Genomic DNA, 24,708 nt, shown 5'->3' on the forward strand with positions numbered 1-24,708 from the left:
GGCCTGTGGGAGCCTCCGTGAATGGAAAAACCGATCAAAAACACTCGAAACTTTCGACGGATTCCTGACGTTTGCGCCGTTGTCTATATATTTATATATATATACACATGCACGTATCCGCATATTGCATGTGCGTGTATCCACCAATGGAAGAAATCGAATTAGCGAGTGCACGCTCGATGGGATAAAGTCTGCAATGACGAGAGTTGAACGAGAAAACTGCACAAATTATCAGAATTCTCTCGTAGTCGTCAATGATGCTTTGAGCGTTTTTCATGCGGAAAACTTTTATTAATGAAGATCCTTACTGGAGCAAAAAGTAACTCTATAAGTCAGGCATAGAAAAACTTGTAGCATTTAATTCTCTTTTCTTCTTACTCGTCGGAGATTTTATCCAAGTTTTTATTGAAGCTTATTGATATACCGCTATATGTAATGGGACGTGGGAAAGCTGTAATGATTTTTTCTCATATAACACGCTCTTCCTAGCGAACCTATTAGCTAACACAACTATGTGTAACGACATTTGATTTTCTATGTGTCGAAAGGAACTTGATAAGCTTCCACGTACACAGTACACTACATATACAAAAATAGAAAGAGAGGGTGCCCAAATCAAGAAGGGCGTGGAAAGTTTTTCCAAAGAACCGTCCAACTGTCGAAAAGAGTTGAACTTTCTTAAGCGTTGGTAACGAGGACTTGGTAATCCTGAGAATCCTTTTTTCACACTTCCACTCCTTATCGTATTTTCTTCGGTATTAATATAAACTTTCTCTTAATCACTCTTACATATTATTGATTTTTAATATAATCCTGTAAGTACTGAGATATACAATGATTGGAAATTTTCTCTTGTCATCCTAACGAATACTTTAACGAAAATAATCTTCTAGCGTGACATTGACATAGATTTGGATTTTGCGAGATCGCTTCCTTGGTTGCAATTTGTAATAAATTAGCCATTATGTAGCTACATTTTAAGAAAAGCTTTCTCGGAAAATTCAATTTCCTTTTAGTCAAGCTTCGATGAAAGCTTTACGCAACAATGAATTTTTTGGTAAAATAAAGCATGTGGGTGGTTACGTTCCTTATCGTGGTTGATTATAATACTAGAGGTTGGAGTGGGGAGAAGAGGGATAGGGGGGGGGGGGGGAGGGGGAGTGCCATTGGCAAACTATCGTATCGCAATATCAAAGGAAGCGACGTATTTAATGCACAAAGGATTTTGGTCAGAATTTCTCGCCAAGTCCATAGGTTTTTTTCAAGTGAAAAATTAAATAGCAGAGGTAGCTTTTCATTGATTCTCCGCTGTTTTCCGTTTCGATTATTTGTCCATGACGAAACGACGATGATTTATTACCTTCGAAAAGCATTATTAAGATTAGAAAATATCGACTTGTTGCATTGTCGAACAATCACCATTCTTGTCCAGAACCGTCGAATTGTTCAGCGTGTTTGTTTTTTTTTTTTGTACAGATCAATCGAAAAAGAGAAATCTGCTATTTCTGTCACATAGCCAGGTTTCTTTGGAAGTAACGTTTTCTCGTAGTAATCCCGATGACTCAGTATTTTTTATTGTTTTCCAATATATATAGAAACGAAAGACTTAAAATTTCATTCCTCGTCTGAGTCATACGGCTGAGATTCACCTGTTACGTCATAAGAAACCCGCCCCTTACATTTCGGATTCGCGCGAGCCTTTTAAAACGAAAGGAAAAAATGATCCTTTGAGATGTCGAACCGAGATCAATTTACCGCGAATAATTAATGATAGGTGATTATATATAGAAAGTCACGTAATAACGATGGCTTAATTCCATGCAGGAATAAAATAATTCATTTGGCACAAAAACATTTGTGTAATTTTACAGCTAAAACCTCATAAATTATAGCTTTACTAGAAATGTGCAGGATTTCCTGCAAATACGCTTGCAGCTGGATCACACATTAATAGTTCTTTACGAAACTGTCGTCCATCTTCGATAGGAGGATTACCTATTTGGTATTTATGTTGTTACAGAGTATAATAACAGAACGTAGAAAAATATTGCAATGTATCTTACAAACTTGTCTTTCAATAAAGAGACGCACAAATTCAACGACAAATTTCACTCACTTCAAATCCCTCCAAAATAAAAAAGGTTCCTATCTCTAACACTACAAAATAATGAAATAAAACATAACAGCTGGCACGTAAAATAAGCAATTTTTAACTCCAAATTATGCACTCTATTAAGATTTACAATATACCGTTAATCTCAAAATACGAATTTTTTCATCCAGCACCAAGGTTACCATCAAAAAGAATAAAATTGTATCACTCGACATAACCTTGTGTAAAAAAAAAAGAAGAAAAAAGTGAATTTTAAGAATGATACAGTGCACCAAAGTCATTGCTTAGAAAGAGAAAAAAATATATCTGGAAAAGAGTATAATCAACTATTGCCACTATAGGGACTTTGGAAAAAACAGGAGGAAAGGGTATAAACACAAGGAAGGTATAGACTTACTTGTTTGCAGTAGGATAGCAACACAGGATTGAAAGTTCCAAAGGGAAGAGAGTTCTTCCGGTTGCGGTATGATCGATGTAGTTGGCCGAAGACGTGTGGCGATCGCCAGTTCGCTAGTCGCCACTTCCGGTGAAGCTTAGAGTTCAGTAAACGGTGAGTCCAACAGATTGCGTGAGTCCGCGATCAGTCTTATCGACGAAAAGCGGTCCAAAGGAAGACGAGAAGAGAGGAAGCGCGCTCGGTTGATGCGTAAAAAAAAATCGATGACCCAGAGGGAGGGAGGGGGGGAGGGGAAGAAGTTGTGACAGGACTTTACAGTGGAATACGCAGTCCTGCTGCGTCCTCGAGTCTGATCCTGCGAGATGTTACAGGTAGCACGCCGGAGTTCCTCACCGTTCAGAGTACTAACGACGTGTGACGTCGACGCCTCGGTGCGAGAGGGCTTTTATAGCCGGCCCCCGTGCCAAGCCAACTCGACTCTCCTCTCAGTCCTCTCTTGCAAACGCAACATGCCCGTTCTTTCGTTTCCTTTTGCGCCTCTATATACGAGACCTGAACGGTCGGTCCTACCAAACCATCCATGTCGATCACAGCACCCTTGCTTCCTCCTCCTCCTTCTCTCTTTTCTTCTCATCCGCGTCTACCCCTCTTCTTCTATTTCTTCGTACTCCTCCCCCCCCCCCCTCCCCCTATCGCTATCTTACTCCCCCAAACAACCAACTTGGCCGCTATCTCGTCCTCGAGCGCGATTATACGTACTCTACTCCGTTGTAAAATTAAAAGCAAGCTTCACCTTGCCTCACTGCCATTGCCAACCAACCTGTACATTTCCACTCCTGCGGAGATTTCCATCTCCTTTCGGATTAATTCCTTCAATTGCTCGTTTCATCTTTTTATCTTATATACAGGCTGACACCTCCGGTTCATTCATATTCTCATGTTTTGCGGAAAAAGAGGAGATATGTTGAGAAATTTTAGAATTCTGAAATTCATTTATCGGAGGGGCTCTGGTGATACAACAATAAAGTTAGCTCGGCCCGTGCTCGAGTGACCAGTGACCCGCGTCATCACCGACCTACGTGGCTAACGAGACGCTAGCGATAATTAGATGTAAGCACTAGTTATCGCTCGGCGGTGCTTCGATTGAGTTGCGTTTGAATTGCGATTCGCGAAAATTTTGTCGTGATCGGAGATATTCATTGGAAAGGAAAATATTTACAAACTTTTGTTACACTCTATCTCTTTTATTATTAAGTTTATAATCTGAGAAACTCGACGAAGGAATTTTTAAAGTTGAGCGCGGTAGGAAAGGATCTGGAAATACTTTTGTGTCTCTTATCGGGTTTGGAGTTATTGTCGGCTCTTTCAAATTGATCATCATTGGTAAAATGCAGCTATACGGAGGAAGACCAATCCCCATTGGCGTCCCAAGAGTGTCCCGAAGGAGAAGATTCGCGTGCCGATTCGAAAACGTGGAAGCCAATATGGTACATAAAACTTTCAAGAAAATATCATAACAGACATTTTGAAAGCTGACTCAATTCTAGCGTAAGAACCGCAGGTTGCTTTTCTCATCAATCTTACGGTAGGAGGAGTGATAGAAGGAACATTCGCTAAACTTTCCAGCATAAAAATATAAAATCCATCTAGCTCGGTCGTTCGGTATTATTTTGTAAAACTTTGCTGCTGTTACGAAATAATTAAATCTCTTGCATCTTTCTCTATTATACGCCTGATGCTTCGCGATTTGCTGTTTTTAAAAAGAGAGTGCGTACCATCTGCGTTGACACGATAATTAAATGTGTTAAAATTACTCTAAAATTAAGCGAAGCCACTTTGCTTCGAATTAATAAAATTTTCATTTGCTTTCTACAAACTTTAATATACGATAAATGCTGCCTGGAGTAATTTTAATTTGTCATAATTATTTATGCACTGAATCGTTTCAGCTTTTGCGTATTGGCACTTCACACACCATACATAATAGGTGTATTAGTCACTATACGTATATCAGTAAATCTATACCGACAATTCTTTTTTCGACACGTGCATTTACACTTAAACACTATCGTTCAACCGTTGATTGGTAGTTTTAGTGGCATATAATTTACAGATGCGGTGTATGATATAAAAACGATATATATATATATATGCATAATAAACATAATCACTTCATATATGCCTGTATATACAGAATGTGTACTAAAATAAGATAATTTTGTAAACATATATATAATTGATGTTTCAAAAGACAAAAGTAATGGTTTATAAAAATAGGTTTAAAAGTCATAATATTTTCACTTTGGGGATAAAAAATTTGTGGTTAATTTAAAGTACACACTTACTTTTTTAACATAGTAAACTATATTTTGATGGGATATCCCGTTATGATGATTGACTCACACGAGATATATCCATTTATATGCGTGCTCATATTGCAAAAATGTTAAAAATTACGACTTTACGGTTTTCTAAAAGTTAGTCGATGTTATTGTTTTTAAAATAGGAACATATATGTTCTTGTAGGTTTTTATAACTGGCATGAAAAACTTTGATAAGATATTCTTTATTTGAAGATTTTTCAATTTTCGAAGCAAAGAGTAAACGCTTATACTCTTCTTAAGCGTAACCCGGATATAATGACATTCACATGAATTTCATTTGACCATTCAAGGTCAGATCAATGCGATACTATATATTTAATTATTTCTCAGAAACATCCAATTTCTGATAATATTTTACTATTTCCAGACTTTTCAAACTTTGTAATTATAACATGTTTATAGTGTTATATATTTCATGAGCCGAGCGTCATAGCAAGATTATTCAAAATAAATTTTGTGGAGGAAGACTTAGTACTATATCATGTTGGTATGTAGAATATTGGAAACAATTTAATCACTCCAAACACATGTAAAAAAAATGCAATTTTTCGCATGTTTATTTTCGGTTATCATGAAAACTTGTTCTGATGACAAAATCAAGTGCCAAGTTTTAATTGAGTAGAAAACATTCAACTAGAGAAACGATGTCGAACTTTCAAATAGGGTTTATAACGATTATAGGAGAATTTGGGGCAACATGATCCCTCGAGGTAAAATGATCAGTGAGGGTTTAATGAAACTATTGATACCATTGGTTTACAAAAGAATGAATATTAAAATATAAGTTTTTAAATACATAATGTAATATTGTAATGTCTGTTTTTAATACACAAAAATTGGTTAGCGATATTTATGTTTTATCATCGTTTCTATGCAAGATAAGGGATTTTTAAAAATAATAAGAAAAAATATGGGAATACTTTTCAAAACGTTCAATTAGATAACTCAACAATAAGTTTGATCTTTTACATACTTTTAAAGTTAATTCAAAATTTACTTTTGTAAAATTTTAAGGTTCTTAATTCGGTAAGAAGCAGACCGCAGTACGTATAACAGAAACGATGATAATGACGAATGTATTTTATATATGACAAACGGTTTAAAAACAAAACTTATGGAGAAGATTTGATACAATGTACTTTTTTTATTATTTTCATGGCTTCAACAATTATACTTGAATAAAATGTAATTTTTCGATAAAAAACCATATGTCAGCTTTTAATATGCATTTTTGCCTTTTCATTGAAAATATTGTAGCTTTTCTGTCTATTGTATCTATAGTTATTAGATGATAGTTTAAATAATTTGGCATGAGATCATTTTACCCTCAACTGTGGGGTAAAATGATCCTTTTGTAAGATTTACTTTAAATTGTGATTACTACAAAGCAACTGTAACAATTGAATTTTTACGACCGCACATATAGAAATATAAAGTAGTATGTGATCTTTGTTACATACAATTTTTGCTATGTTAAATTCAATAATAGCGTCACTGCGATGAAATTTCCCTTGGATGAATAATTTTTTCCTCTCTCCTCTTCTACATATAACAATTACTGGAATAACTTTAAAAAATTTTTCTGATGCTTAGTATATTTTTGTAGATTGCAATATACCTTACGTCGATGCCAAGCATATATATGTATATATACACGTATAAGATAAGAAAATGCGTTGTGTCAGTATTCGACTGAAGATTAATTAAAAATTGGTTGATGTTCAGTAAATAAAATAAAAAATATGTGGCAAGAGTCCGTTTTCCGTGTTGACAGTTTGATTAGAATTAGTTGTCCGTAAATTTGCGTGGGAGCTGTCCAATCATCAAGCGTCCACTTCTGCATTGAGATAGCGTTGAGCACAAGTGCTCAGGTTTGGCCAGGGAGCACATATGGAATTCGCTAGTGGCCATTACGACAAATGCATCAAGCATTTCAACAGCAAATACCAATATTGGCCCAACGCGGCAAAATAATAAGGAATATTATTCGTATAACGCGTAATAATAATAATTCTTGACGCGCCTTAATTCGTTGAACCCGTTTCTGTTAATAAGAATCGATGGCTATCGTTCGTACATTTAAAGTTAATGGAACTTTGCACGATTAGTTGGCCAATTGGAGGGGATGGGAGCTAATAAAAATGTAAATTTTAGCATCGTTGCTGCCTATACGTGTACGTAAATTAGGTCGAAGAATCCCATTCGAACCCCATGCAAGCACAACTTTTCCCAGGACATATGCTCTGCTAAGCCGAACTTCTCCCCGTCATGTAAAATATTTTCGAATGTCCTTTTTTTCTTCGAAATTAATCGATTAAGTTCACGGTCAGAATTTTCTTTCACTTTTATTGCTTTCGATATCCTTGAACTTGATTTTCCGAATAGAGGTTTTCTACGACACCATAAACCTTGTGATGATTAATGATAATTTTTCACGGGTTGATTAAAAGCGTAGCATATATATATATATATATATACATATATACAACACAATTGTGGTGGTTATGGTCAGCGTTGTAAGCAATAAACTTTATCAAGTCAAGTACTGCGTTTGATGCATATTCTGAATCAGCAGATACTTTCTGGGGAAAAGAATTCAGTATTAAGCTAATTATACTATTTATACTGACACACGTGACTGTTTAACACTACCAGTTCCACTCAACTCTTCGAACTAATCAGCTTTTACATGCACGTGGCATTTCTCGTAATTCTCGTAAAACACAAACTATATCCCTATATCAAACACAGCTTCGTGTAGTCTGTTTTATGTAGATTTTCCTCAAGCTATAATACATAGCTTTATACTGTTTTATTATTTTAGTTGTCTAAATATTTTTGAAAATATATATATAATTATTGTTTATTTAAAGGTTTCATAGAGATATTCCTCATTAATGTTGATTGTGACCATTAGCTATTAATTGATTTTTACATTATTTATTTTCTATACCTGCCTCTCGATTCTTGTTACAAAATCGACCAGGTATAATTACATACCACGTTTGTTTGTGCAGGATCACGCTGATCACGATTCGGAATAGGTTTTAATCGCACGTGCACACATTAGAATGTAGCATTGGATGAAATTATAACTAAAATTGAAAACTGAATGAAATACAATTATTGTTGCGGAATGAAAGAGTTGTCAAGCTTTTACGTTTGGAAATATTTTTATATTGTAAAGCACAGGAATATAAATTGAAAAATTAGATGTGGAATATTTTCTTTTTATAGAGAAAAATATAGATTGGTTTCCTTATAATTATGATTTTCTTTGATCAGTTCTTTGGTTAAAACAGCAATTACTAGTCAATGGTAAATTGCCAAGCTTTGTCTTAAAGTATTAATTAAATTAGCAATATAATTGTATATTTGATTCTAAAGGAATATTTTTCCACAATTTGCAGAAATCGGTGAAAAATTTTGGTCTTGTAAATTTAGAACTTATTTTTTTTTTCCTGAAAATAGATAAGAATATTTTATTCAATTTCGTGAAATAATGTAAGATTATAGTATAAATGGAGAAAACAATGTATTATTGCTACAAGTCAATTTAATTATTATTTGTAATATCGCGGTTGAATCACGTGGTTTATACCTATTAATATGGCGTTAGAGATACTTCTGCTGTAAACATAACCTGAACAAGTTAATTTTATATTCAGCATTATTAGTTGGAAGCGTTGGAAGTATAAGAAAGTTTTTCATAAATCCAACAGCCTTTTAGTCAGTATCACATTGTATCTTATTGAATCAACGAAATTCAAAGGTTTCAGTTATATTTTATAAGAAGTTGTTAAAACATGACCGAACGATGTCTGAGGTTACAGTAAAAAATACTTGTCCTGTGGAAAAACTTGTAGACTTGGAAGAGAAACAACGTATCATTGACAGAAATCCATTTAAGAGTTTGAAAATTGATGAAGCTGAAGTATTAAATACAATAGAAGGCAGAGAAATTTGTGGTACATGCTATAAATCACGCAAATTTTTTTGTTATACTTGTTACACACCTGTCATAGATGAAAAATATATTCCGCGGGTTAAGGTAAAACCCATGTTTCAAATAGAATCTCATTGAAAATTCATCAATTACAAAATTTGTTATGTTTTTAGTTACCCTTTAAAATTGACATAATAAAACATGCACAAGAGATAGATGGAAAAAGCACTGCTATACATGCAGCTGTACTTGCTCCTGAAGATGTATGCATTTATACGTATCCTGATTTTCCTGAAATAGAAAATATTAAAGAGGTAGATAATTTGTATGATATTAGATTTTCAAGCAAAACATTATTTCATTATATATTAGACTAAAATCCCTCAGACTATTTTGATTTTTCCTAGCAAAACTGCTTTGACTGTCGAAGAGTTTCTTGAACAGAAAAAGAAGGATGCCATTAATGCTGGAGGAGAAAGGAGTTCAAATGGATTTCCATTAAAAAAAGCTATTTTTATAGATAGTACATGGCACCAAACTAAATCTATTTACAAAGACCAAAGACTGAGAGGTTTGTTTTAAATTCTTCTTTTGTTTAATCGTATGTGAGAAAAAAGATAATATATAAATATATTATAGACTTACAGTGTGTAGTCTTAAAATCAAGAATTTCACAGTTCTGGCGTAATCAGAAAAAAAGTCCAAGGTGGTATCTAGCAACTATCGAAGCGATTCATCAGTTTTTATTTGAATTGCACACTGGTGCATACGGTGCTATTGAATCCTATGCGGATACAGCTACACGCGAAAATGTAGAAGCAAATAAAGGACAAGAAGCTAGCAATAAATTATCAACTTTTGCTGAACCATACAAAGGACAGTATGACAACCTTTTATATTTTTTTAAGTATATGTATGAAAAAATTCATACGATTTATGATCATGACCAATTAAGGGCTTATAAAAGGCCTTTAATGTAGATCCAATATTTTTTTATATGAATATATATTTGTAGGAAATGTAAAAATATATAAATGGCTGCTTTGCAGTTTGTAAAAAACCATCTAAACTTGATAAATTTTATCCTAAGCTCTTATCAGCATCTTAATTTATCACTAGAGTTATAAAGATTTGAAAAAACATTTCATTTTCTACCTTCGGTAATATATCGACTTACGATATAAGGGTATTCTAGAGTTCTACATCCCGCTAAATATAAAGCTATCCAAAGTGAGTTTCGAGTTTACCGACGGTAGCCAGCAAAACCATAATAGTTAAGTCTTTTTTTAACATAGGCTGACTGCAATTTTAAAAATAAATAAAAAATATACGAAAGAAAATAGTGAATAGAAAAGGTCACTTTGAGCAATAAAGCCAGACTGAGGAAAATGTTGAAACGAAGATTTGAATATAAATTTCTTCCAAGAAAGGGATAATGGTAGGTCGTCAGATAATTATAAATTTCCAAGGGATCAGAGTGGAATTATAGGTGGTTCTGGTTGATCGTTTCATTTAAGAGACTATAGTCATCTCTTTGCCTGAATAACTATTAACCGAAGCACGAAGCCTCGCGTATAGCTTAACGCGAGCAATTCTTACTCTAAGTTTTGCGAATAGAAACGTGGCCTCTAATTGAATATTCCTGTACGTTCAATGATACTTTATTAATATTTAATGAGTGTAAAATTATACCTTTGTCTTGATCCTATTGTACACAGGGCTACGAACTTAACTACTCCATATTTGACCTCACAAATGTTCATGTTTCATATCAAAACATTTCTGTTCTTAAGCCATTATCAAAGAATTATTCTGCTCGTGTCTCCCCTCATTTCACAATGGGAATCTTTCAAATGGACGGTCATAAACTGCTAAGGTTCTTAAAAATCTTAGGAAGTCTCACATCAACCTGGCCACCCGACTCGAGTTCCAGTCGTTTTCATTTGATAGTACGAAATGTCTGTTGGTTTTTATCCCTCGTTAACGTAGTAGGATTGTTAATACCTCTCGTACTGGCTGCCTATGTTTTCCGACGCGATGTCACCGCCATGATGAAGGCTTTATCGGAGCTCACAGCACTTACGGAAGTCTTTTTAAATTTGATCATCTGCAAGGTACAATGGCCAAGGTTCGAGGTAAGATCTACGGAAACAAGAAGTTTTAATCAATAATTCTTCGAGTTTCAATATTTTCTATATACAGGCTCTATTCAAAAAAGTTAATTCTTATTTTACAAATGCCAAACCATCGGAAGAAGCAATTATTCAGAAATACGTAGACCGTTATTCGTCCTTTTCTATATTTGTTGCATTATCTTACGTGATGTCAGCGATAACGTTCTCTTCCGGTCCGCTAGTATTGAAAATTTATTTACCTGCGGAGACTTGGTACCCGTTCTCCATCGAAGACCGTCGTACCAGAACTATACTGTACACCCAACAGGTGCTTGCAATTTTGCAAACTGGTTTCTGCATAGTGGTAGACTTTTTTATCGCTCTTTTATTGTGGTTCCCTGCCGCTCGATTAGAGTTACTGGGCAAAGAACTGCAAAATGCACAAAATCGTCAAGACATTCAACACTGTGTCAAGATACATCAGGAAGTGATAGAGTATTGGACATTTATATAATGTTACGCAGAAAGAAATTTTTTGTAAAATTGACTGTTAAAAAATTCCCTTATTGCTTAAAGGTATGAAAGGAATATAATTATGTGTAAAAACTTTGTGAAAACTACTAAGAATAAAGCAATTTTTATCATGCTCTGTACTTAATTTTTCTAGTTTTTATAACGTAAATTTTACTTAGCTAATTAATTAATAACAAAATAGGATTTTTCACCTAATTCACTCTAGAGCATAGACATATAAATTAATTCATCTTCTTAAATGAAAGAGGTATACATTTTGTTTCATGTGACCTTATTAAAAGTACTTTTTATTCCGATCTAAAAAGGATTTATGCAAAATATTGACATTTCTTTATAGTTACAATAATAAATTAATAATATTTATTTTTATTCTCTATAGTGAATTAAATAGAACATATGCAGATTTTTTACTATATTTTTAGCTCAATAAAAAATTTTAAAAATTTCAATTAATTCCAGAGTCACCCTTTCTAGCACAGTAACTTTTCCAGGAAATTTCTCTCTGTGTATACAGTATAACACAAAGTTACTTGATTAATTCACTTTCTACATTATAGATTTGTCCAGGATACACAAACCAGCGTTCACAATCTACTCCTCAAAACTAACGTTACAATGGCAGCTGCTGTTGTTTTCGGGACTTTCCCATTGATATATGTAAGTTCAATCGACGACCATTTTAAAAAATAAAAATGATATATTTTGTTTTTTCATGAAAAAAAAATTTTCAAGCATTCACCGTTACCGGTAGTATCGCAATTTTTGTGCTTCGTGATTGGGGGTTGCTTGAGGCTTTATATTACAGCTTGGCCAGCCGATGATTTGAAGGAGATGGTAAATAATATAGTGTTGTACATATACAATTATTTTTTTCTTGACATTAATTCTAATTTGCAGAGCGAAAAGATTTCCTGGCATGCTTATTGCATTCCATGGATGGACAAAAGGCAGGACATAAAAAGAAGCGTTTCAGTTATCATACAAAGGAGTCAAAAACCATTGGCGATCACAATGAGCGCGATACTTCCAGTACTTTCTCTCAGATATTATTCAACCGTAAGTAAAGATATGTCAATACACAAAACTGTTTTTTATCTTGGAATAATCCTTATTATTGCTTTCAGTTCCTTTACACGACGATGTCCTATTTTATGACGATGAGAGCCATCATTGACATTCATTAGATAAAAACTGACGTAATCAGTAACATCTAAAACGTAGAATCCTTTATTTTAATACCTTACGTAATACGTGTAAATAAATACAAACAAAAAATTATTTGATAACAATGTTCCTTCGAAGGTGAGCTTACCTCCTTGTATATGAATTTATCCTATATAAAGATTGAAGCAATATTGACAATATTTCTGAAAAAATGAGTATTTCAACTTGTGTAATTAGAGAAATGTTTTCAGCGTTCGTAAAGCGTTATACTGTAGCAAAGTACGGGCGTTACTAATGATTATCTTCATAGAGAGGGTAAGATAATGATAACCGAGTTGTAATTACATAGCAAAATACCGTACGTAGCCTTCAATTATCATCCATCCACGCGCTAGCATTTGCTGTTAGCTGTTGAGTGGTGTATATATAAATTTTACAAATTTTTTACTCTCAGAGAATAGTATTACGGGGAGGTCGTTGAGGGCGAATAAAATTTTCATCGATTAAGAGTAAATGTTTGAGTAGCATCGTTGTGAATACCGTAGTACCAATTATATTTCTCGTCTTTATAAACTTCCCTTAACTATATTGATCATCGACTTTCTTTGCTTCACTAGAAAAGGGAATAGTGCGAGAGAGTCTCTCATGGCTACACTAGCTGATTCACGCGAGACAGGAGCGAGGAGGCTTCGAGTGAAATTTCAGTATCAATAACAATGATGGGAAAAGCAACACCCTTGCGCGCTATTTCATTTACGAAAGCGAGCGTGGCCATTGTTTGCAGCTGGCCACCCCCTTTAACATCGAGCAAATTACAGAACGTTGTATTTGAAATTCTATGGTTTCTAGCATTCATCAGCGCTTTTCTGCTTCTTCTTCCATTACTCTATTCGGTTTACCTGGATCGTCATGATCCCGTCGTTCTATCCAAATCGATAACCCTTGCCTGCGCAGTCCTCCAGATCAACATCAAGATGGTCTGTTACAAAAAGCAACGTTCCCAATTCCAAGTACGTTTGATCGTGTATTCAAAAATTTCAAGTAAAGCAAAACAATAAATTTTAAAAAGCACATAAGGTTTTTATCTGTAGAAGACAATTTTTTGGTGCTTCAGGCCTTTCTTTTCGAAATGGAAAAATTTTGCAAATATGCGAGTAAACGGGAGAACAAAGTTTTGCAAAGCTACGTGGATAGGCTGAAAAATGTGCATGCGACTTATATCATTTGCTGTTACTTCACAACCTGTGTCATTCTGTGTGGACCAATATTGCTAAAGCAGCCATTTCCCACCGACGCCAAATATCCGTTTCCAATAGAGAATCTACCAATGAGAAGTTTAATATATTTGCATCAGGTTTTCGTGGGCTTTCAAGCATCGGCCGCGATGGCTACGGACATACAAATTAGCCTTCTTTTGTGGTATATAGCGGCTAAATTCGACATATTAACTATCGAATTTACAAAATCGAAAGCGACGAACGAGCTCGACACGAATCTTGCAAAATACCAAGACTTGCTCCAGTAATTCTACTCGATTTTAGCCATCAAAAGCTTCTTTTTTTCGAATAAACAAAAATTACTATTGTTTTCCAGATATGCTACCAAAGTTATAAATGCTGCTCGTATTTTACCAGTGATTACAGTTTGTGTAACATCGATAGGCGTGGTTTTTGCCTCATTAAACATCATTTCTGTAAGTTTTATTATTATACTCTCTATTAGAATAAAAATCTTGACTATTCGTTATTTTGTTCACCAAAACAGGACCAACCAGTAGCCGCAAAGGTCCAATATGTAATCGTAGCTTTCGTTGCTGGCACACAACTATTCATGTGTGCATGGGCAGCCGATAATTTGATTTATGCTGTAATAAAGGCTTAATTAATTTTCCAATTTAAAAATGTTCAAATATATAGGCATATGATTAGTTATACTTGCAGAGCGAGAGGGTGGGCCTTGGTGCGTATAGCTCCAAATGGTACAGTTGGGAAGCGAAGTCACAAAGAAATATAATGCACGTATTATCGAGATGTCGTAAACCAATTGTTATCAAAGTTGGTGGGATACTTCCAAGTTTGTCGCTACAGTATTACTCTGCGGTAAGTGATTTCAATTTTATATGATTTATCTTTGCAATCGTCGAATTAATGAATACAATTTTACAGTTCATTTACAAGTCTTTCTCGTATCTCGCTGCTGTAAGGATAATGCTAGGGTAGAATTAATTGTGTTTCTTGTGTCACGTTAATAAAGACTCGCAAATTAATTGAATTTTTTTAAACGCCCATGGATCCAGTTACTTAAATTCAGCAATATAAGTGTATATAACGGCAAAGAATCATAACGATGGTGTGTCTTCGTTCTCACGCTCGTTAGTAATATCTGCTGCAATATTACGTAGTTTTCATTATCATTAGTTTGTTCAACGACGTAATCGAGCCAGGGGGCTAACGAATATGACGGATAGTACTGTGTGAAAACTTTTACGATTAACTGCTTTTCCAAAGGGAAAGAGAATAGGAGATAAGGGGGAAAAAGTCAAGCAAATATAACGAATAAGAATTTGAATTGATGGATTTTCGAAAAACATTATTTAAACGATTTTTAAGGAGGTCCAGTGAAAAATGAGACTTTTCGAGACGCACAGAAATCTACTAATTTTTCTCAGAGGATTGTCTCTATTTTTTGGCATCTGGCCTTTGGATACAGATGCAGGATATTTCAAAAAGTTAATTAACAATGCTATGTGGTGGTTTTTCACGATAAGCAGCGGAGCAACCGTGCCACCCCTTTGTCTTGGGATCTACTACTATCGCTCCGACCTAGTCAACATGATGAAATCATTGGTGGAAGTGACATATATTTCAGAAGCTTTCTTTAATTGTATTTACTGCAGAGTGCAACGTCCACTTCTCACGGTTGGCAAATTTCTATTGAAATAATCTGAAAACTATTCGTGTGCTTTGTATAATGTATATATTTCCATTATTGTCACACAGGTTTTATTGTCCGAGATAGAGAGCTTCGATAAAAATTCTTCAGAAGAGGAAAAAGTTATTAGAAAGAAATTTCTGAAACCTACGAATGTATTCTATACAATCATGCCATTAGTATTTATAGTTGGTGCATTAATATTTGTCTTTTCTCCACTATCATTACCGAACCGAGTTGTTCCTCTAAACACTATTTATCCTTTTCCCGTCAATGAGAAATATTGGGCAAAGTGCTTAGTTTATGCATTGAACAACTTGTCAATTTTAATAGCCAGTGTGGCAATAATCGTTGATTTGATCGTTGTCATGATTTTGTGGTTCTCGGCTTATAAGTTCAGCTTGATTGGAATACAATTCAATAATATTACTACGTATAAGTATCTGTGCGAATGCATCGAACAGCACAAAGAAGCTATAAGGTATTTTTAACAATGTCTTCGACAAATCTTGACGACTCTCGTTTAAATCCTTTTTTCTCTCTCTCTCTCAACTTTATAGATACTCTAAAGATACCGAAAGGGCTGTTAGCTATATTATCGTAAAATCCACAGCAGCTATTTCGATTTATCTAATCACTTGTAGCTTGTTGATTCTTAATGTGAGTTATATGAAAAAGAAAAGAGGAGAGCACACCCTGAAGCAGGAAATAATTATTCTACCTTTTTTTCAGAACGTACCAATTTACGAATTGACACAATTTTTTCTTATCACGTTTCTGTCCTGCATCAGGCTTTTTATTTGTAGCTGGTCTGCTGATGTTATGACTGATATGGTAAATCATTAATATTTCTTTTTATTTCCAGTAGAAAAGAGATTTGTGTTATAATTGTAACTGTTAAGTTTATTTACAGGCAGAAGAAGTTAGTTGGTGCGTCTACAATTCTAACTGGGCTGACAAATCCCTGAAGATACGTAAATCTGTGCAGATTATTATTCAGAGATGTCGAAGACCTTGTATTATCTCGGTACAAGGAATTATCCCAGTTCTCTCGTTGAGATTCTGTACATCGGTAAGATTTATCATGCTTTAGTCGTTAAAAATCATAAAACTTAATTTTTAAATCTTGAATTGACTTTGTTTTTTTTTTTAGGTTTTATATAAAACATTTTCTTACTTCATGACATTACGAGCTCTGCTCATAGCTTGATATTTTACTATTATTGGACGAGGTGCATCTAAAACGAGGAGCACTTGAACGATGGTAAAACTTATTAGGAACACAATCAACAAGATGATTAGACTTTGATAGTTGTTTGAAAGTCTCGGTAAATATACTGCTCGTGGTCTTCGATAGCTAGCGTTCGAAAAATTGAAGACAATGAAGAGAGCTTTTATAATGTTGATCACTTTCAAAGACGACGGTAGTTTATATTTTAGTGTGACTGAAATTATACATATTCACTTGGTGAAATAAAGCATAGAGTGTAAAATTTGATTTTATTTAGAGCGTGAGTTTTATTAAAACTTCTTGCAAGAGAATCGATCTAATCAATCGAATGAGGTATAGGATGTTTAAGAAATATTTCACTTGGACGCCCCAAAATGTCCTAAGTTTGGTTCGATTGGGAGCAAAATTTGCCTGTGTCTGGCCCCCAGATCTCAACACTACAGTACACCAGCGATTCCTTCAGGATTTATGGCTAATAGTTACAATTGCAAATTTGATATTTTTCCAAATTGCTGTTTTTCGCGAGATATTAAAGTCTTATCACGACCCGTATGCATTTACAAAAAACTTGATGAATTTAATGATCCTTATGGATATTCTCATTCACATTATTATTTTTACAAATCATCGTCAAAGATGCCAGGTTTAATATATTATTTTCTGTAAGCCTAATTCTTTTCAAGTTATGCTATAAATCTAATATTTTTCAGATTCTCTTATCTGAGGTTATTGATTTCTTTAAAAATGCCACATCACACCAAAAACTCGTTGTGAATAATTATTTCAAACGTTACGCCATTTATCACGTATTATTTATATGCGGGCATTTAATGGGAGCAAGTTATTACATCATTGTACCAGTAATAGAAAGCAACCAATTTCCCATAAGCGCGATATATCCGTTTACAACTGGGAGCAAGATCATAACAACTTTATTATACCTGAACCAACTTCTAGCCACGTATCAGACTTTAGGTCTTGTATTTGGAGATATAATTTTAATAACATTTATATGGTATGCAGCAGCTAGATTGGAATTATTAGGCGAGAAGATGAGTCGTGTGAAAAATAACAGGAAACTGCAGCTTTTAATCCATGAACATCATCAAATAATCAGGTTAGCCTTTCATAGAAATATTGATAAAATTATAATATTCTACCAAGCTTCACCTAAAAATTGACCAAATTTTTAGTTGCGTTAATGAAATAGCAAAAATGGCAAGACCTACCTTAGTCAAATCAGTGGCAATAATTTCACTTATCGTAGTTAATGCTGGACTTCAACTTATCAGTGTAAATCTCTGCTTCTTTTTTCACTTTATGGAAAATGATCGATTACCCACATGAAAATATAAGGAATAATTGCCTGTTATTTTGTGTACTAGGAAAGCAGCATGCTTATTATAGCAAGATTCTTTATAATATATGGCATTGCCAATCTCAGATTGTATTTTTGTGCTTGGCCTGCGACGGACTTAATAGATGCTGTAAGTATAATTTGCTAATTCCTAATTAACAAAAAATTGTTTCTGAAAAAATAATTTTCATTTTAAGAGCGAACAAATTGCTTTTGCCGTTTATGATTGTGATTGGTTGAGCAAACCTATTACTATGCAAAGAAGCATGGCAATAATAATGTTAAGAAGTCAAAAGCCACTGGTGATTCAATTTAAAAATTTCATTGTACTCTCTAAAATGTCTGTGGCAAAAGTTAGTATTACATCAAATTTTTTAACTTATTACAGACAATGAATAACTTTGAATTTTGTTTGCAGTTTTATTATTTAACAATTTCGTATGTGACGACGTTAAAGGTCATAATGATGGATAATAAATGAGGAATGGAAGATCTCGCTACAATTATACTATTTAATCACAATATGATTAATGTTTATACACAAATTACTATTATTATTTCTATAGGAACAACTGTATTTTACCCATTACCTTTTACCACCTTGCTTTCCCGATTATGGCTAATCCCTGTCGAGAAACCGGAAACGCAATGCTTTATTCGGGATATTTAGCATTATAAATTTGCTGGATATATCGGCGTAATCATATTCGATCCTGAACTCTCGAATCAGCTATGTAACGAAAAGTTTCACATTAAAAAAAAAATCAGCGTTTTAATCGCAAAAAAATCGAGAAGCTCTCTCACCTTTGCAGTAAACAAAGCCATTTCCATCTCGGCCATTTTTTTACCCAAGCACGAGCGCAAACCATAACCAAATGGTAAACAATTAAAGTCCTCGGTAGCAACACTGTCCTTCTTATCGGTCAGCCATCTCTCAGGACGAAACTTTTCAGGATCCTCGAAATTCTCTTCGCGCATAGCTGAGAATTGTGTTGCCATTATAACGAAAGTCTAAAAGAATCGGATAAAAATTATAAGAATTTTCTACAACATTCTCAATTTACTATGTAATTACCCCTTTTGGTATGGAAAATCCATGTAATGTAATATTCTTCTGAAGCATCCTGTTAATGTAAGGAAAGGCAGGCCTCAATCTACGACAATTTAACAATCAACATCGTTAGACATTTTAGAATAATCATAATTTTACAATAACCTACCTTAAACTCTCCTTCAAACATGCTTGTAAGTATTTCATATTTTTAATATCCCCTGCATTGATAGTAGCGTACTTATTGGGTGATACCTTATTGATCTCTTCATAAAGTTTTTGCTGAGCTCTTGGATTCTTAGCCAGGAAGTACAGAAGGAATGCTTGACAGTTGGTTACCTTTGGGGAAAAAATGAAAATTTATTAAGCAACGTTACGCGAAAATCATTATTGCTCAAGTATCGTCATTCGTTACCGCTTGAACTCCCAAAACGATCATATCCATCATTATGGTAGCAACGTCATCCACCTCCATGTGTTCATCGACAAGAAGTTTTTCCAGCAATGAAGCTTCTTCCTCTTCGGCAGTATCGTGGCTCTTCTCGTACATTTGCAGGGTCGTATTTTGATACTTGTTGTGAATCTGTCTGATGTACTTTCCTATTACCCTGGAGAGAAGCAACAGCTTTAGGGAGAACCGAGCAAAGATCGCCCTGTGTTTATTTTACCCATCTATGACGTCACAGGAAGCGAAGAGTCTCCTGGTAAACGGAGTCTCCATAAACCGCCAAACCTGGAATCCAGTCTCGCACAAGCCGAGAAAAGTGTGAGCCGTGTTCATCGCAGCGATGATCCTGGCTGGCTCGGAAGCGGAATTGAATCCGATCACGTCGAAGAATCCCAAACGTCTGTTTATCGTTATCGTGCAGAAGCAATCCATGCCCCATCGTAAAAGTTCTTCGTTAAAATTCGAGGGCACCTGGTTCAAGAGACAAAACTCATTAATTCAATCACCCTACAACCGTTTGGTTAAGGTTTAACAGAAAAGATAAACAGACTTCGTCCTGCCTATTCCGAATCTTTCGAATCCTGTTGATAAACTCGTCGCAAATTAAATTGACCTTTCCATAAGACTCGTTGACGATTTCTTCCATTGGTTTGGTCAGCTTCTTCTTAGTCTGCAACCATTCAGCATTTTGCCTAAAAAAGCGAGAAGTCGATAAGTGACCAGCTCCTAGCCGATCCAGGGTATAACCGACATCGAGAAAGGTCCAGCTAGGCGATATTTCTTATAATTGAGTCGATAATGCTGAAGAACATCGATACCACTCCGTGCAGGTGTCGTGGTCTCATTTTTCAGAACCTCTTCTATGTGTTTTCCCCTGTAGAATGAAATTTTAAAAGTCAACATTTCTGTAAAATTATAACGATAATTGTAGGCAATTTTACAATCCGCAAGCGTCTTTCGAAATTCGTTTTGTTTACTTTGCAACAAGTTCTTCGTAATAACTGTCGTTGCTCTTTCACAGTTCAATATAATTTTACAATTTACGTTAAGTATAGATAAAATGAGAGTTCAATCACTGATTGATCTCACCGATGGATCATAACGACATCGCCCATGATTGGTCCATGGATTCGAACGATCGGGCCATATTCGTTGAAAAAATATTTGATAGGAGTAACATTGCGATTCCACACAAGCTGTCCTATAATGAGAAAAAAGGGGGAGGTTTTATATTTTTCAGTGTTGACAGTTTTTTGCTTTGCAAGAATTGAAGCTGATGGTTTGCAGGGCCCTCCACAGATCCGTACCCTCAGTGAATCTGTTGATTAGCAGACTGCAAAACAGTTGCGTACCGAGAACAGGCACGTATTTCCAATATTTTTCCCAGATCCTTAAAACTGCCGGTCCTGGAATCTCCTCGAAGGGAAGCGGACTTTTATCGATCGTTGCCGATGGTGTTAGCTTGATCCCGGCTACTTCCGTTGCTTCGGTTTGTACTTCGGTTGCTGCCTGTTTAATTATCGATTCTGCACTGTGGATCGTTGAAGTCGCAGCCTCCTTCGTCTGAGTCTGCGCGATCGTGGAGACTGAAAAATCAATTTTCATTCGTTACTTCTATATACCGACAATAGCGACGATTCCACCCACATTCGCAAGTGGACTCCATATTGAAAAGGATAAAGACAAAATAATTTCGCATCCTATCTGTTCCAAATGTCCCTCGCATGACTTTTTGTAACCTTCTAGGTCTTTTGCATTTATGACCTACTATGAATAATAAACAGTATTATAGACATGAATTCTCACCTTTCTTAAAATTTGGACTTTTTTCGTTCTTCTCTGCCGTTAATAGCAGCTTTCCTAATGGATGTTGCCATGTTGTTTGCTCGAGTGACAAACACGGAGCTCTTAGGAAACGATTCCCAGCGTGGAAGGCTAATCGGTGCATCCTTTATACTTGATTATGAAATTCTCTAATTTTTAATAACTCTACTTTACCAACTTTCTTGCTCTCTTTTTAAAATATTTCTTAAAATCTGTGCGCTATTATACGAACCAGACTGTTTTTCCCTGTTAACAGGATTAACGCGAAGTGAGCTGCTTTTGGTTACCTAGGTATAGGTAAACAACTCACTTCTGGTCAACCCAAGATGCAATAACAAAAAAAGCGAAAATAGTTTTTTTCTGAAGTGATTATCGACGCAATAAAAACGAGCATTTACGTTTCATAAATAAGTTATTTATATTATTTTTAATACAAAAATTAATTCGATGTACACAATAATCAATTATATTAATAGTAATAATTCTAAGAGATTATATTTTACTCTTTAGTACAAATTTAGGTTATAATTTGGCATCGTGTGTATATTGTAATATTACAATTATTAAATTACCATGAGTGATAATATTTATATATGTACAATTGTAATCAGATTATATTTAATTTCAGATATAGTTATGAGTATGAGAGTTACGAAAAGGTTTACACGTCGACTTCGACGTCGATGTCCTCTTCGTTTTCCGAGAGTATTTTAGAATTTTGTTCTTTACCAGAATATTTCACGATTCTTTTAGTATTATTTTTCGATACAGGTACACAATCGCTGGAGGAAACGTTCTCGTTCTCTCTCATGTGTCGCCACTTCATACGGCGATTTTGGAACCAAACTTTAACCTGAGTATATCAAGGAATGTTGAAGAAGCTCGAATAAAAAGTTGTTTAGAGCAAGAAGATAGATGGATAACGAACCTGTGCATCCGTGAGTCCTAAAGTAGCTGCCAATTGTCTCCTATCGGGTTTAGTGATATATTTTTGCAAGGAAAATCTCCTCTCCAATCCTTTTCTCTGCAAGGAGCTGAAAACTGCTCTGGACCAAGATCGTTTTCGTCGGGAGTTAGCTTCTATCGAGCCGGGAATATTCGAGGCTACCGACGCGGCCACTGCGCGCAAAAATTGGAATTAAACAATTTATACTCGACCGATGTGCATGTATACACAAATCGTCCGAACGGTACTTTAGAAATTTCGAAGATTCTGCTTAGCAGCAATGATATTCCAGGCGCGAGCATTAAAGCGTTTCTCGAGAGAAGGTACTTCTGGCTGATTTACAGGCTTACAAAAGTATACAACATGTGGATGAATTTAAACAGTCGTTGGACCTTCGTCTCTCTTCGAATTTCGCGTATAATTTATCGGCCCATAATCGTCCAGGGCTCCAGAAATGATCGATTCATGGAAAAGTCCGTCAAAACAATTCTCGCTCACTGTTGCATGCCTCGTGAAACAATCGTGCTTCGTCCTTTATCAATTTTTAACTTTTATTCAAGAAAAAACGTTAATATTCTTTGCTTCGCTGAAAACTTTACTAATTTGTGAAAATTTAAAAGCGAATAGAGAAGGTGGGGGAGGGGGGGGGGGGGGGAGAAGGTTTCGGAGCGAAACCACTGCGTGTTTACACGATGGATAAACTCACAGTGGCACTTAAGATGTCGTTTAAACATAGGCAGGAAACACGAGAATACATCGACGCGTAAATATTTGACTGTACTCGCTGCCGGGTATTAGAGAGACACAAAACAGTGGCGCATATGGCAAAGTTTCTTAATGACGTAACATTCGTCTGGCGGAAAGATATAGACGCTCGTAAATTTGTGTATATAGTTAGCAAACCGCGCGAAGAATTAGAAATGTCGGTGATAAGCCCGGGCAAATCTTATACGTCTATAGGATGCGGAAGGAAAATGATATTGCTTACTTCTCGGCACCGGTCTGACTGGTATGGTGGTCCTTCTCCGTTGGCTGTCAAAATTCTCAGCGACAATTCCGTTATAATTGACCGGCGTTATTGCCGGACCGGATGGCACGACTTGGCTGATTCGGAAAAGGGAGCAATTTCGTATGGCTTCACACTTGACACAATTTCCAGGACAGGGACAGACCACGGTAGAAAAGTGTAGCGGAAATGGTCTAACTACATCTTCAACAAAAGCCGGGTCGTTAGAACTGGGACGTTTCGCGCGGAGACACTGAACTCTACCTGCTTTCGTTGGACTGATCTCGTTTGACAGGATACGCTCCACGCCGAATTTCAACTGATTCGAGTGGCTCATAGTTGAGCAATCTTTCGCATTTTACGCGGCTGCCAATTTTTTTGCGATTATCAAAATCACATTTGGATCAACTATTGTCGTGGCAGCTGCAGGTTCGTCGCATAACGTTGCGTCTTTCGGAAAATTCTTGAAAACTGAAAGGGCGAACCGATCTGTATTGTGCTGAGAGAGGATCTTCGGCACGGAAAGAACCATCGTAGTTTGGTATTTCTTGGTCTGCCTCATTGGCTCCTACAGATACCGTAGGCGTGGCCTTCCGGAACATCCGCTGATCCACGTTTAAATTCTCAATGGAGCTACGATATACTATACGAATTAACCTTGTTTTTTCCTTTCTGTTTTTTTCTCAATAAATTAGGCAGAGAGGATGAATTTCGAATCAACTTTCGGAATTCCGATCTTTGATCGCGATCAGCGCGAGATCATTGTTAGTTTAAGGTACACTCTAAGAAATCCTTGTAAAATTCCAACGACAATCGTGGGTAATTTTTTTACCCACGTGTGCATGACTGTCGTTATACAATTATATACGTTCAATTTTACAAAAATTTTCTAGTAAGACTGTTATTTTTTTGTAACTGAATATAAATTTATATCGACTGCTGTTAGTGAAGCTTAACTTCTTAATTTAGCACCAATTTACTACAAATTTGTTACTATTTATTCTTTTGGTTTCACACGCAATAAATTAGACAAGTAGAAGAAATTTTTGTACTAACATTGCAAATTTTTTCGTCGTTTGATATCTATTTTCATTTTCTATCGTTACGTTAGTGCTTGCATTAGGAAAACTTAATTACGAAGACTATTGATTGGTTTGGTTTGCGAAGCTATACAATGTTAAAATATTGAAATGCAGAAATGATTGTAGGGGTAACGAAAGAGCCGATAGAAGATTTTACGTAAAGTGGAATATAATGGGATA

The 24,708-nt window shown here is 35.3% G+C and overlaps 8 protein-coding genes across 9 annotated transcripts in view; 5 read left to right on the forward strand and 3 right to left on the reverse strand.

Moving 5' to 3' along the window:
• Dh44 (diuretic hormone 44) overlaps positions 1–2,900 on the reverse strand; it is a 30,192-nt gene extending 27,292 nt beyond the window's left edge. The window contains exon 1 of the mRNA XM_066747313.1: positions 2,511–2,900. The gene's annotated coding sequence lies outside the window, so the exon portion shown is untranslated. The remainder of the gene's footprint in view (positions 1–2,510) is intronic.
• Positions 2,901–8,447: 5,547 nt separating this feature from the next.
• LOC136785762 (tRNA-uridine aminocarboxypropyltransferase 1) lies at positions 8,448–10,119 on the forward strand. The gene is made up of 4 exons (XM_066747012.1): positions 8,448–8,945; positions 9,014–9,154; positions 9,228–9,411; positions 9,480–10,119. The coding sequence occupies exons 1-4, from the start codon at positions 8,712–8,714 to the stop codon at positions 9,818–9,820; spliced, it is 900 nt and encodes a 299-aa protein (XP_066603109.1). The 5' UTR covers positions 8,448–8,711; the 3' UTR covers positions 9,821–10,119.
• Positions 10,120–10,693: 574 nt separating this feature from the next.
• LOC136784611 (odorant receptor 10-like) lies at positions 10,694–12,751 on the forward strand. Of its 2 annotated transcripts, XM_066745414.1 has the most exons (6): positions 10,694–10,975; positions 11,043–11,449; positions 12,046–12,145; positions 12,221–12,322; positions 12,386–12,544; positions 12,613–12,751. In XM_066745414.1, exons 1-6 carry the CDS (start codon positions 10,694–10,696, stop codon positions 12,670–12,672), a joined length of 1,110 nt encoding a protein of 369 aa, XP_066601511.1. In that variant the 3' UTR covers positions 12,673–12,751. The 2 variants fall into 2 exon arrangements, with proteins under 2 accessions (XP_066601511.1, XP_066601501.1); XM_066745404.1 differs by having other exon boundaries at positions 12,221–12,544.
• A 434-nt stretch (positions 12,752–13,185) lies between these two features.
• On the forward strand, positions 13,186–14,882 carry LOC136785613 (odorant receptor 67c-like). The gene is made up of 6 exons (XM_066746760.1): positions 13,186–13,662; positions 13,767–14,173; positions 14,246–14,345; positions 14,417–14,518; positions 14,593–14,751; positions 14,818–14,882. Exons 1-6 carry the CDS (start codon positions 13,369–13,371, stop codon positions 14,869–14,871), a joined length of 1,116 nt encoding a protein of 371 aa, XP_066602857.1. The 5' UTR covers positions 13,186–13,368; the 3' UTR covers positions 14,872–14,882.
• Positions 14,883–15,276: 394 nt separating this feature from the next.
• Positions 15,277–16,799, forward strand: LOC136784579 (odorant receptor 85f-like). The gene is made up of 6 exons (XM_066745321.1): positions 15,277–15,570; positions 15,652–16,064; positions 16,144–16,243; positions 16,316–16,417; positions 16,497–16,655; positions 16,737–16,799. The coding sequence occupies exons 1-6, from the start codon at positions 15,277–15,279 to the stop codon at positions 16,791–16,793; spliced, it is 1,125 nt and encodes a 374-aa protein (XP_066601418.1). The 3' UTR covers positions 16,794–16,799.
• A 355-nt stretch (positions 16,800–17,154) lies between these two features.
• LOC136784582 (odorant receptor 67a-like) lies at positions 17,155–18,716 on the forward strand. The gene is made up of 6 exons (XM_066745335.1): positions 17,155–17,457; positions 17,525–17,931; positions 18,008–18,122; positions 18,200–18,301; positions 18,369–18,524; positions 18,590–18,716. The coding sequence occupies exons 1-6, from the start codon at positions 17,155–17,157 to the stop codon at positions 18,650–18,652; spliced, it is 1,146 nt and encodes a 381-aa protein (XP_066601432.1). The 3' UTR covers positions 18,653–18,716.
• Positions 18,711–21,618, reverse strand: LOC136784590 (probable cytochrome P450 12a5, mitochondrial). The gene is made up of 11 exons (XM_066745348.1): positions 21,477–21,618; positions 20,978–21,256; positions 20,760–20,871; positions 20,422–20,544; positions 20,221–20,362; positions 19,891–20,141; positions 19,638–19,830; positions 19,392–19,561; positions 19,247–19,325; positions 18,976–19,182; positions 18,711–18,901 (listed from the first exon to the last, which is right to left on the reverse strand). The coding sequence occupies exons 1-11, from the start codon at positions 21,616–21,618 to the stop codon at positions 18,791–18,793; spliced, it is 1,809 nt and encodes a 602-aa protein (XP_066601445.1). The 3' UTR covers positions 18,711–18,790.
• Positions 21,619–21,954: 336 nt separating this feature from the next.
• On the reverse strand, positions 21,955–23,929 carry LOC136785851 (H2.0-like homeobox protein). The gene is made up of 4 exons (XM_066747159.1): positions 23,711–23,929; positions 23,429–23,650; positions 22,423–22,613; positions 21,955–22,347 (listed from the first exon to the last, which is right to left on the reverse strand). Exons 1-4 carry the CDS (start codon positions 23,781–23,783, stop codon positions 22,156–22,158), a joined length of 678 nt encoding a protein of 225 aa, XP_066603256.1. The 5' UTR covers positions 23,784–23,929; the 3' UTR covers positions 21,955–22,155.
• Positions 23,930–24,708: the final 779 nt, after the last annotated feature.

Source organism: Prorops nasuta, unplaced genomic scaffold, assembly GCF_024137725.1.
Source record: "Prorops nasuta isolate Cenicafe-Biocafe unplaced genomic scaffold, Cenicafe_Pnas_1.2 PNAS00003, whole genome shotgun sequence".
In the NCBI taxonomy this organism is placed as follows: Eukaryota; Metazoa; Arthropoda; class Insecta; order Hymenoptera; family Bethylidae; genus Prorops; species Prorops nasuta.